This window comes from Durio zibethinus, chromosome 10 (assembly GCF_047325235.1).
Source record: "Durio zibethinus cultivar Kanyao isolate XHJ-2024 chromosome 10, ASM4732523v1, whole genome shotgun sequence".
Classification (NCBI taxonomy): domain Eukaryota; kingdom Viridiplantae; phylum Streptophyta; class Magnoliopsida; order Malvales; family Malvaceae; genus Durio; species Durio zibethinus.
The window spans coordinates 1,278,263-1,290,516 of record NC_143171.1 but is presented as its reverse complement, the minus strand read 5'-3'; the positions used below and the strand labels follow the sequence as shown (position 1 = coordinate 1,290,516).

Genomic DNA, 12,254 nt, shown 5'->3' with positions numbered 1-12,254 from the left:
ATCAAAATCAAAATTAAATTAATATTATTTATCATTCTTATCATAATATAAAAAAATTTATTAATATGAATTTTTAAAAATAAAAATTATATGTACGTCATGCACATGTTAAAAATATATATATATATATATATATATTCGAGAATAGGAATTGCAACACATTCCAAGATAGCAAAATTTTGCTGCACATTTGTTGCCCAAAAGAAGTTTGAACGCATGCATGCATCCAAAGTTTTTTTGTCTTTAATGACCAATACCAAGAAATTGACATGATATGGACAGCAGATGGGGCTGGAGTAGCTTTCCCTCGGTTTATAGTTAATGTGGTTCTTTGTAATCCTTTTTTCTTACCCCCCCCCCCCCCCCCCCCCCCAAAAAAAAAAAGAAAAAAAGAAAAAATGGAATGATCTCATGGAAAGTGCATGCTTTTGCATCATTTTGGTGCTAAAGTTGATTTTCTTGACTTTGACATGTACATTTCCACTCCAAGACAGTGGCTATCACACGGAATTTAGGTTGTTCATACCGGTAGACATCTGGAGGTTTCCCTAATTTGTTACTAAGAAATCAGATGCACTTAGTTTCATAATAATAATAAATACATTAGAGTTGCTGCTTCTTGAATTGTGCTGTTAATGGTGTCTACTAGAAATGGTTGCTACCAAAGAGTTCTTTGAAGTGACGTCTTAAAATACTTGTGGAAAAACAAATGCCGTTAAAAAGACAGGCATAAAAAATGAGCTGTAGAAATTCATATCATAAAAGTAGCAAATATAGTAGCATTTCATTTTTTTTCTTTACCAATAATTCAACAAGTGCAAATTCCAATGCTAAAACATTATTCTCTTATAAATAATAGTACTACGTAATTATTATAAGTATCTTAATGCAACGTACTCTGATCCCAGCTCTTCTTTCACTGCCCTTAAAGCTGCATGCCACCTCCACGTTCTGGCCACCAGCACTTTGTTGGAATAAGTTGGACTTTGTTGGAAGTAAATGAGACGGTTAGAACAGGTTTATATATATATATATATATATATAAATATATATATATATATATGTACTAGCATTTTTATATAGAATAAGTTGGACTTTGCTGCAAGTGAATGAGACCGTGAGAATAGATTTATGTATAATGATGGATTGCAGGTGTAGGGGAAAAAAGATGAAAGATGTAAGGTTTTGAAGATGATCATTAGAGAGAGACTGGGTGTCTAGCTTCTTTATTGTTACTACATGACATGAAATACCCCTCCTAAATCTGGCCTAGTGGTTGTTTAATTGCAAACAATTGCATTTAAAGCATCTCTTCACCAATTGATCCCCAAAAGGCTTCATTAATATCCTTCGTTTGGAGATTGACAAATCAGATTAATTATAAAGTAGAATTCATATACCGTATAATTATAAATGAAAAATAAAGATATTTCTTCTTGTTTGTTTGACTGGGTAAGTACCTCATCATGTAAATGTACTAACCCATTTTCTTCAAAACAGCCTCCAAAAAATCTCATTTCACTCTATCTTTATGTCTTATTCATATCAAATTTCAAAGCTAAATCCCTTATATTACCATTTTCTTGTTCCAAAATTGATTTTTTGTAATCAGCTTCTCTGGCTATGGTTTTAGCCTATAATAAATTAACAAGTTCTTTAGAAATAATCTTGTAATCAGTCCAACATGAAAGAACGGTTTTAAAAATTAAGGTGATTTTGGAGATTCAGTCTCAAGTCCTATATTATTTATTTGGTTAATTAAGACATATATACTAATGCATCAAAAGTATGTAAGACGTTCCGAATATCTTGATTGAAGTTGTAAAATTATGTTGTCTGCCCTGAGCTCCTGACTCCCAGGCCAGTGAGATAACAGGCACAAATTTAGATTCCAAAGTGGACCCAAAATTCATGCTCGCCACACAACAATAGTTGCACCAAAAATAGCATGTCTTAGTAAGGTTTGCCAATAGGATCGGAGTGAGGCGATCTCACCTTATCCACACTCTAACCACAATCTTTCATCCAATTCATCTTCTCTTGCCACATCACTCGTTATCAAATATTCTCAATCACAAATCTATTCTACTCAAAGACTACTTTGAAAAAGCCAATTAAGCTCCGTTATCTGTAGTAAACAAAGTCTCTTTTGCAGAAATGGCAGCCATGAATTCCTGCGTTTTGGCATGCAACTACGGTATCTCAGGCACTGGATCATCTTATCTTAATGCCAAGCTCACTTCAGTGCCTTCAGTTTATTCGACAGCTGTATCTGGCGGTCACAAGTTGCACGTGATCAGAGCCCAGCAGGCTAAAGTTTCTGATTCCAAAGAATCACGTGCCAGTGAAGGAAGAAGAGCTGCTATGCTGCGTCTGGCAGCTACCCTTTTCACCACGGCTGCTGCTTCTTCTGCAAATGCTGGGGTCATTGATGATTACCTTGAAAAGAGCAAAGCTAACAAGGTGTGTTTGCTATGAAAACTGAATAAGATCAATAACATGCTAGGAGTTCTTGTAGTTGTAGAGTGAAATAGAATAGATTAACCTTATTAAGCTGGTGATCATTGGTATATGGTCAATATTGCTGCAGGAATTGAATGACAAGAAAAGGTTGGCCACAAGTGGAGCAAACTTTGCCAGAGCATACACCGTTGAATTTGGTAGCTGCAAGTTCCCTGAGAACTTTACTGGCTGCCAGGACCTTGCAAAGCAAAAGGTTCAATTCTCACATCTGCTTTCTTTGAGAGTTTTAGTTCATGATCTCCATCTCATGATGATATTTAATTAAGAATTTTTTTTTTAATTTTTGTTTTGTTGGTTTGTGGATGCAGAAAGTACCATTCATCTCTGATGATTTGGCCTTGGAGTGTGAAGGAAAGGACAAATACAAGTGTGGTTCCAATGTTTTCTGGAAATGGTGAAGAGATCCAAATGTATTTTTCACTAAAACCATCGACTCTACCTCAACATGTATCTAATTTTCCCATTTTAAGAAACTTCCATATCCATCTGTTTTCTCATTTTTCTTTGTATGGTTTTGTTCTATTTCCTTATTTCCATATTCAAATTTCCACAGAGAATAAATTGGAGAAAGGCAATTAGGAGATTTATACCTAACATAAAACGAAATTCAATTGCTGTTCAAAAACAAAAGGAGCAAATGAATTAAATTTTTGCAAGATAAGAAATATTTGTTGTGCCTGAAGTAATAAACACAACAACACAAAAGCAATATATCGCAATAAATCCACAATAATGGACAACAATCAACAATGTAGGAAAAATAAAGTATATCAAGATTTACATGGAAAACACTTCAGTATAGAGGAAAAAAATCACGAACCATGATAAAAATCTCCACTATCAAATAATGGATATACAAAGTTGTTCTCTAGCTAAAACTAGAGCTAATTAACAACTAGAGAGATAATTGAAGAAATCTCACCAAATAGGTAACTCAATAAATATATCCCGGATTTGTTCTTAGAGAGCTTTAAACCTAATTTTCCCATTTCAGAATGTAGAACTCTAAATAAAAAACCTGTTAATAAAATTTTAGCTCAATCAAACCACGAATCGACTTATGTTCAATCAACTCTCCCTTCTCCCTTTTCTCTTTATTTTTTTGGCTTTTTTATTCCCTTTCTTTTATTGGTTTGCGGTGCCACCTTAAAATAGCCCAACATCTTTTTATTAAGTAACTAGGGCTCTGTGTAAAAAGAAAGACCAAGGCCTATGACCTTTGATTGGTCCAAAACTAATTACATGGGACTAGACCCTATTTTCCTAACAATATCCCTCTCTAGCCCCATTAAGAGGAGATTCATCACCATAATAGTTTCATTTAGAATTTACTTTGGCTAAAGAACCCATTTTAGCTAAGTTACTGCAGAGCTCAAGCTTTTTTCTGATAAGTATCTTAGTTAACATATCTGTTATATTCTCATCAATATGAACTTTTTTCAACAGCATCTGTTGTTCCTCAATCATTGAATGTAACCAGTGATATCTAATATCAATATGCTTCATTCTAGCATGGTACATGACATTTTTACTTAAATCTAAAGCACTCTGGCTATCAAAAAATATCACATATTTTTTCTAATTCAATCCTAATTTAAGAAAAAAATATTTCATCCAAAGCATTTTTTTACCTGCTTAAGTTGTTACAATATACCCAGCCTATGTAGTTGACAAAGTAATATTTTTTGTAACTTAGACTATCAAGATACAGCTTTTCTCATAAAAATGAATAAATACCCTGAAGTAGATTTCCTACTATTAAGATCTCCTGCCATGTCAACATTAGTAAACCTTTCTAGAACTGGTTGTGAAATCCATAACTCAAGCACATTTTTGAGGTGCCTTTTCAAATATCTGAAAATCTATTTAACTGCCTTTCAGTGAACTTTTTTCGATTTAGAAACAAATATGCTCATTTACACCAACTGCATGAGTAATGTCAGACTGTGTACAAACCATAAGATAAATAAAAAAATTGACTGCAGAAGAATATGAAATACTAGACATAGCTAGTTGCTCTTCTTTAGTTAATGGACAAGATTTTTTACTCAGATGAAAATGGTTGGCAAGTGGACTGTTAATTGATTTAGCGTGTTGTATGTTGAATTTACTAAGCACCCATTCAACATACTTTTCTTGTGACAATCACAGTTTTTCAGCTCTCCTATCTCGAATAATGTCTATACTAAGAATATGTTTTACTAGACCTAAATTTGTCATATCAAATGACTTGACAATTATTCTTTCAATTTATGAACCATACCAGTATCTTGTCCTACAATCAACATATCATCAACATATAATAAAAGAATAATAAAGTTACCATCATAAAATTTTTTGACATACATACAAAGATCCACTGTCGTTCTTTTATAACTGTGGCTCACCATAAAAGAATCAAACTTTTTGTACCACTGTCATGAGCTTGTTTCAAGCCATATAAGCTTTTTTTCAGTTTACAAACTAAGTGCTCTTTTCTTTTCACTTTAAAATTCTCAGGTCGATCCATATAAATGTTCACATGCAAGTCACCATGCAATAATGTAGTTTTTACATCAAGTTGCTAAAGCTCAAGATTCAAACTAGCTGCTAATCCCAATACCACTCAAATGGAACTCATTTTCACAATTGGAAAGAAAGTCTCATTAAAATCTATGCTTGATTTTTGAGAAAAACCTTTCACCACCAATCGAGCTTTGTACCTCACTAGTTTGTCACCATCTTTTTTTAACTTGAACACCCATTTATTCTTCAATGCTTTATCTCTTTCGAAAGTTTAACAAGATCGTACCATTTTTTTGTAATGACTTTATCTCTTCTTTTATTACTTTTAATCAGTGCTCTCTATTTAGAGTAGCCTATACATTTTGAAAGCTCTTTGGCTCTCTCTCACTAGTAACTAAAATAAAATCTTAACTTGGATACTTGGTAGATGGCCTGTGCTTTTTGGTAAATCTCCTAGGCTAAGACTCTACACCACCTGATGTTGAATGTAACTCCCATTGCTCAACATTTTTTAGTGGAGAAGATTGCTCACCCTGCTTAATATTCTTAAGTAGAGAAGATTGCTCTTTCAACTCAAAACTGATTGCATCTAGCTTATCACTAACTGTGGCTGGCTTATTCGTATCTTCAAGTTTTTTTTTTTGTTCATTTCTATCATTTGTGGCTTTTTTCTGCAGAACCCCTGTTGGTGTTGAAATATCACACTTAACAGTAATCCATGTAGTCTTTTTATTTTTCTCGAGATTTGTTATGATTTTTTTTTCATGTAAGACTACATCTCTATTTTTGACTTTCTCTTCACTAGATTCCATACCTTACAACCAAATTCTTCATCACCATATCTTCCAAACACACACATGTGACTTTATTGTTAAACTTTGACCTTTGCTTTTTTGACATATGCACAAATGCTTTACACTTGAAAATTTTCAAGTGAGAGTATGAAGCATCTTTCCTTGTCTATACTCTTTTTGAAATGTCAAAGCCCAAATGAATTGATGGTGATCTGTTAAGCAAATAACAAGCTGTATTGACTGTTTCACCCCATAATGGCTTTAGTAATTTTGCTATCCTTAACATACATATGACTTTTTTCATAATAGTGCGATTCATCCTTTCAGTTACACTATTATGCTGTGATGTTCCAAGTTCTGCCATCCCATGCCTGATCCCATGCTTTGAATAATATTCTTCAAAGTCTTTAGATGTGTATTCCCTACCATTATTAGTTTGAATACACTTCAAGGGTAGCCTTGTCATCTTTTCCACCATGACATAAAATTTTTGAAAATATTGCAATACTTAGTTTTTATTTTTCAATATATACACCTAAGTCTTACGTGAAGCTTCATCAATAAAAGTAATAAAATACCTGCTACCACTCAATGACATAACCTCAATGAGATCACATACGTCATAATAAATCAATTCCAATCTATTTTTTTTCTTTGAGAACTCTTATGAAAAGAAACTTTATGATGCTTATCAGACAAATAATGATCACAAAAATCAAGAGATATACCTTTGGTTAAGAGAATGGGAGATGCCTTGCTAAAACTTGTAACATTTTCTTACTCATGTGTGTCAGTCTCTTGTGCCATAAGTCTGCTGAAGCATTATCCTCAACGGCATTTGTCTGGTTACCATTTAATTGCATACATGTCTTATATATTGTGCATCATAGTTTTTTAATTACAACTATCATAGATCCTTTGAGAAGCTTTTACTGTCCATTCTTTTGTTGACTCTCATATCCCTCTTTATCAGGGATATTAATAGTAAGCAAGTTCATTTTCATATCCGAAATGTGTCTGACATCCTTTAAAGTCAATTTGTAGCTCATACTAATTTGTACAATAATATCACCAATCCTAACAATTATGACACTTTTATTTTTCATCTTAGTGCAACCAAAGTCTTTTGCTTTGTAAGTTGTAAGCAACTCTCTTTTAGGAACATAATGACATACCATTCTTATGTCAACTATCTACTCAATGTCAGAATCACCAATATGATTACAATCACTATGTGTACAAATTAAAGTAACTGAATCACTATTTGAATTCACTATTGCAATATTGCCATCATCTTAACTTTTACCTTTCTCATCTTTTCGCTTTTGCTTTAAGATTTTGTAGTATCGTTTTATATGACCTGTTTTACCATAATAAAAGCACTTCACTTTATCTCTAAACTTAGATCTATCTTTAGACTTATTATAGCCTTTTGAGTTCTGACCTCTTTCGATGTTTCTACTCCTATTCTCTATTACCAGAGCTTGATTTTCATGGTCTGAATCTTTTCGCCTTCCTTCTTTATTAAGCATACTGTCCTTTACCATCTCTAGTGTCACTTTGTAATCAGGAGCTGAATTAAAAATAGTCACAACTAAAATATTCTAGCTATCTGGCAATGAATCCAAAAGAAACAATGCATTCATTTCATCATCCATCTTAAGCTCTGTAGTAGTTATCCGATTAAATATATCTTGAAAATCACTCAAGTGCTCTGTAATGGATTGTTCATCCTTATATTGTAAAGTTATAAGCTTTTTAACAAGCATAACTTTATTCATACATTTTTTTCTTATACAATACTGCTAATTTTTTTTTCAAATATATAGATATCAATCTTCTATGCTACATGATGGAATACACTGATATCAGCATATTTTTTTATTATAGCTAACATTTTTCTATCTAACTTCTTTCAACTTTCATTTTTATATTTGCTGATTGAGTCGAATCACCTAATACCAGCTCATATAAATTTTTATAATATAAATGATCTTCCATTATAGGCTTTTAAATTAAATAATTTGATACTGTCAATTTTATCATGAAATCTCTATCACCCTTTATGATCTCAAATAGAATTTACTTCTATCTTGGGTTGCTTTTGTATCAATGTCTTAAAATAACCCTTGCTCTGATACTACTTGTTGGCCCTGAAGTAATAAACATAACACAAAAGTAATATATCATAATAAACCCACAACAATAGACAACAATCAATAATCAACAACGTAAAAAAAATAAAGCACACCAAGATTTACGTGAAAAACCCTCTAGTGTAGAGGAAAAAACTACGAATCACCAAAAAAATCTTCACTATCAAATAATGGATATACAAAATTCTTCTTTAACTAAAACTAGAGATAATCAACAACTAAAGAGGCAATAAAAAAAAATCTTACCAAACAGATAACTCAACAAATACACTCTAAATTTGTTCTTAAAAAACTTCAAACTTGATCTTCATTGTTCAAAATGTAAAATTTTGAATCATAAAGCTGCTAACAAAATTTTAGCTTAATCGGATTACGGATCGACTTTTGTTCAACTAACTCTTCCTTTTCCATTTTCTCTCTATTTTTCTAGCTTTTTTTTTCCTTTTCTTTTCTTGGTTTGTGGCGCCACCTTAAAACAACCTCATCTCTTTTTATTAAGTAGCTAGGGCTTTGTGTAAAAAAAAAAGACCAAGACCTATGGTCTTTGATTGGTCCAAAACCAATTACATGGGGTTAGACCCCATTTTCCTAACACTGAAGGATTTTTCATGTAAATCTTGGTATGTTTTATTTTTCCTGCATTGTTGATTATTGATTATTTTCTATTACTATAGGTTTATTACGATATATTGGTTCTACGCTATTATATTTATTACTTCAGGCTCAACAAGTGGTATCAGAGTCAAAGTCACGGGTTTCGAGTCTCAGTAGTGTTGCTTGGGGGGGAGATTGTTGATAGATCGGAGGTTAAATGCATCCATCAACTTCATGTGCTCAAACGCTGGTATTAAATTATTCGACTTGGATGCAGCAAGTATATGATAATATGTAGAAGTGGAATACCCAAGTGGGCTATGTATTGAATCAACCTAGAGTGCAAACTTGAAGGGACACTGAGACAACCTAAGTGGCAAGGTTGAGTCTCGAGGCCTAGCCTAAGAGTGCACTAGAGGTGAGGTTGCTTCGCCCAAAAATGAGGTGTTGATAGGACTTACTCACACGGGGGAGCCAAGGTGGGACTTGATCAGAACTTACAAATATACTGGAGAAATTATTGGGATAAAGTTCACATGTGAGTAAAAAATCTCACATCATTAAAAAAATATGAATGAGATCTCTTATATATATATGGAGCACCCAAAAACCTAGTAGCTTAAGCTTTTGGGCTCAAGTGATGTCTAACATGTATATATGAGTTTTCTGGTGTGCTCTCATGGGCTCCAAGTGTGGTTTATTTCCCAACAATATACTCTTTTCAAGTGTATGATTATTATTGACCTTTAAAACCATTCAACTGATCGTCTTACAAGTAACATTGCTGACACAAGAAAACTACCCAGAATATGTTCTTACTATATGATGTTAAACAGAATAATGCTGCAAAAGCTGGTTACTATATGAATCTTGCTTTTGCAGTATTGATGCACGATGATGTTTATTTTCATGTATTTTGCTTTGATGCCTCTGGTATGTCCCCAACTTACAGATGTTTTGTTCCCTCAGCTTGCGGCTCAGGTTCCTGTTTATTTCATTTTGTCATTTCCTTAAACAAATGTTATACTGGCTGAAATATACATACAATCAATGTGAATTATCTAATCTCCAACATGAAATGCACCCAAACAGTAGGAAGTTGCATCTTTACAACCCAGATATAGGACAAAGTGGAAATGAATTCAGTGACAACCGCAAAAGTAATGAATCTTTACTCCCATGAAATCAATCATGTGAGTTCTTTGTACATGTTATGTGTCTATGAGTACTCTATAGATGTTTTCTTATCTTTTCCATGGTTTCAATTAACCTGAGTACGCCATCAATTTTGAAAGTGTCACCAAAATCCTAGGTGAAATATCAAAACTAATTAAAACCATCAAGCAAAATCTAGTTTTCACTAGACAAACCTGTCCACCCAAGCAAGCCCAACTCCTCAATGAATCTTATCTATGACAAAATTGGTGGATGCTAACGCTTCCAGTAGCCCCCTAGCCTGCAAGCTTCTCACACCCCAACTTCATATCTCCCACACATAGAGAATAGAGGAAAAATCACACGAGCAACTGAAGCCCTGAATGATCATGTTTGATGTTTGTGAAATGATTCACCTTAAAAGTTCAATTTGGACTTGGTTCCCTTTTGTAAGTCAAGGTATGATTTTATCTTTTTTTTTCCTCCTCCATTTTGTATTACTCTTTTAATACAGTAAATTTATACAATTATTTCTAAAAAATAACATTAAATATCTCCGAAATTCAAATCATATAAAACAAATAAAATACCAATACATGATAAGCTAACTTCATGGGTACTCTACCAGCAAGATCTAAAAAAAAAAAAAAAAACTAAGATACTCGCTAATACTTTAAAAATAATTAAGAAAAGAAAAGTCTTACTATTTTAAAAATTAAGCTTGAAATAGTAATAGAACCCAAAACCTTAAGCCTAAAATAAATTTAAAAAAAAAAACTAATTTTAGTAACAATAATATATAGAGTATGTGAGGAAATACCTGAAAGTAAATTAAAAAAGCTAATTATGAAGGATATTGATGATCAAAAAATTGAGAAGAGAAGTCAAAATTAACACTTGAAAGTTTGTCCTCATGATGCATGCTGATGAATTGGTCAAGATTGGCCATGGACTCGAATGGAGGTATTGGCGAAGGCAATGCAGCTGGTTCTACGGGCATGAAATTGTAATCATAATAATCACAAATATTGTCTAAAAATGATGTAGAATTTTGCTCCAGCATCATACCATCATAATAAAGTTTGGGAAAAGTAGAAAGTCCATTCAAAGTAGCATCTTTTTCCAGCTGTCCCAATTGACTTCCTAGCACCGATCTTTGTTGCGGTAACATATTAATCGATTCTTAAACTAGATTAAGGTCTGATGATGGAGGTGAAATTGTTGCATTATCCAACTCTAAATTCTCAACGCTAACAATATGCTTGCGATTTGATGTTTTCACAGATTTATCAATCTTTTTATAAATTTTGCACAATACCCAATCATCCAGCTGCAAGACAATTTAGTGTAGGAGTCTACTATAGTAAAAAGAGAAACAAAAAGAAACCAAAAAAAAGAAAACGGAATTAAATATTATAAGAGTATCTAAGCATTAAAAAAGATTTATAGTTAAATACCTGCATATCACCAATGGAAGGATTGGATCTGGCAGGAGGATCTTTAAGTCTGAATTCATGCATCATCCAATCAGTCTTTTGTCCTTTAGGAGGTTTCCCTTTATAGAAAACCAACGCTTTTCTGTATCCTAACTTCAACCTCTTTAGATTTAAGGATCCTATCGGCTCCCGTGGCTTTCCAATATCCATCACCCGCTGCTCGTTTTGGTCTTGACCCATTCCTATATTTTTTATCCCTTGGAGTAAAAAAGTACCATTCACCTTCTCCATATGACTTATTCTCGTCTATGTCAATCATCAAACAAAACTTAATTTCATTTCATATATATTTTACAAAATATCTTCAACAATACTTTGTAGATATATATTAAAAGAAAAAACTAATATTAATTAATTTCATTTAAAAAATTATTCTCTTTTATGCCAATTATCAAACAAACTTTAATTTTATTTTACACATAGGCGCGTGGGTTCACACACACACATATATATATATATATATTACAAAACATCTTAAACAATACTTTGTAGATATATATTAAAAAAAAACTAATATTAATTAATTTCATTTAAGAAAGTGAGAAAAACTTGTAAAACGTTTGGCCAAGTATAGATTAGAAAAGGAATTGCTTTTTGTTTAATCGCATGTACAAATAAAAATATTACAATCATAAATAAAAATTTAACACAAACGATTACAATCGTAAATCAAAATTTGACACTAAAAATATTTCAATCATCAATAAAAATTTGACATAACTTTTACCGGGTACATCTTATAAAAGAAACCAACAAAGATATGAATAACTTAACAAACCAGCATATATAATTGTAAAAGAATTCAACAAAAAATTAGATAAAACTTACATATAACTGAGCATGAATTTAAAAATTCAAGTAATTACAACATCATTTATTGAACTGTCGGTAAATTAATCTCTGAACTATTAAGATGCTAAAGATTTAGATTTTAGATACTTAAACAACCTTTTAAATAAATAGATATGAATAATCACCGACTTTCCGGAAAAGAGTAGAAGAATGAGACTTATTATAGGACATATAATGCA

At 32.3% G+C, this 12,254-nt stretch overlaps 2 protein-coding genes across 6 annotated transcripts; one reads left to right on the top strand and one right to left on the bottom strand.

Annotated features, from left to right (window-relative positions):
* Nucleotides 1–715: 715 nt before the first annotated feature.
* On the bottom strand, nt 716–11,684 carry LOC111292559 (uncharacterized). 5 transcript variants are annotated; one of them, XM_089766314.1, is made up of 3 exons: nt 11,185–11,617; nt 9,523–9,557; nt 723–984 (listed from the first exon to the last, which is right to left on the bottom strand). In XM_089766314.1, exons 1-3 carry the CDS (start codon nt 11,452–11,454, stop codon nt 873–875), a joined length of 417 nt encoding a protein of 138 aa, XP_089622440.1. In that variant the 5' UTR covers nt 11,455–11,617; the 3' UTR covers nt 723–872. The 5 variants fall into 5 exon arrangements, 1 of the variants encoding a protein (XP_089622440.1); XR_016345489.1 differs by lacking the exon at nt 9,523–9,557 and having other exon boundaries at nt 716–984; nt 11,185–11,684; XR_016345487.1 differs by lacking the exons at nt 723–984; nt 9,523–9,557 and adding an exon at nt 1,815–7,975 and having other exon boundaries at nt 11,185–11,684.
* Nucleotides 2,158–3,020, top strand: LOC111292558 (photosystem I reaction center subunit N, chloroplastic-like). The gene is made up of 3 exons (XM_022884998.2): nt 2,158–2,463; nt 2,591–2,716; nt 2,832–3,020. The coding sequence occupies exons 1-3, from the start codon at nt 2,158–2,160 to the stop codon at nt 2,919–2,921; spliced, it is 522 nt and encodes a 173-aa protein (XP_022740733.2). The 3' UTR covers nt 2,922–3,020.
* Nucleotides 11,685–12,254: the final 570 nt, after the last annotated feature.

What these genes read in the sequence shown, in the direction of transcription:
- LOC111292559 (XM_089766314.1), bottom strand. Translation starts at nt 11,454, where the DNA reads ATGGAGAAGGTGAATGGTACTTTTTTACTCCAAGGGATAAAAAATATA. An exon ending in CTTCCATTGGTGATATGCAG is followed by an intron (nt 9,558 to 11,184) that starts GTATTTAACTAT and finishes TGAAATAAACAG; the next exon opens with GAACCTGAGCCGCAAGCTGA. An exon ending in GCTGAGGGAACAAAACATCT is followed by an intron (nt 985 to 9,522) that starts GTAAGTTGGGGA and finishes CTTCCAACAAAG; the next exon opens with TCCAACTTATTCCAACAAAG.
- LOC111292558 (XM_022884998.2), top strand. Translation starts at nt 2,158, where the DNA reads ATGGCAGCCATGAATTCCTGCGTTTTGGCATGCAACTACGGTATCTCA. An exon ending in AAAAGAGCAAAGCTAACAAG is followed by an intron (nt 2,464 to 2,590) that starts GTGTGTTTGCTA and finishes ATATTGCTGCAG; the next exon opens with GAATTGAATGACAAGAAAAG. An exon ending in AGGACCTTGCAAAGCAAAAG is followed by an intron (nt 2,717 to 2,831) that starts GTTCAATTCTCA and finishes TTGTGGATGCAG; the next exon opens with AAAGTACCATTCATCTCTGA.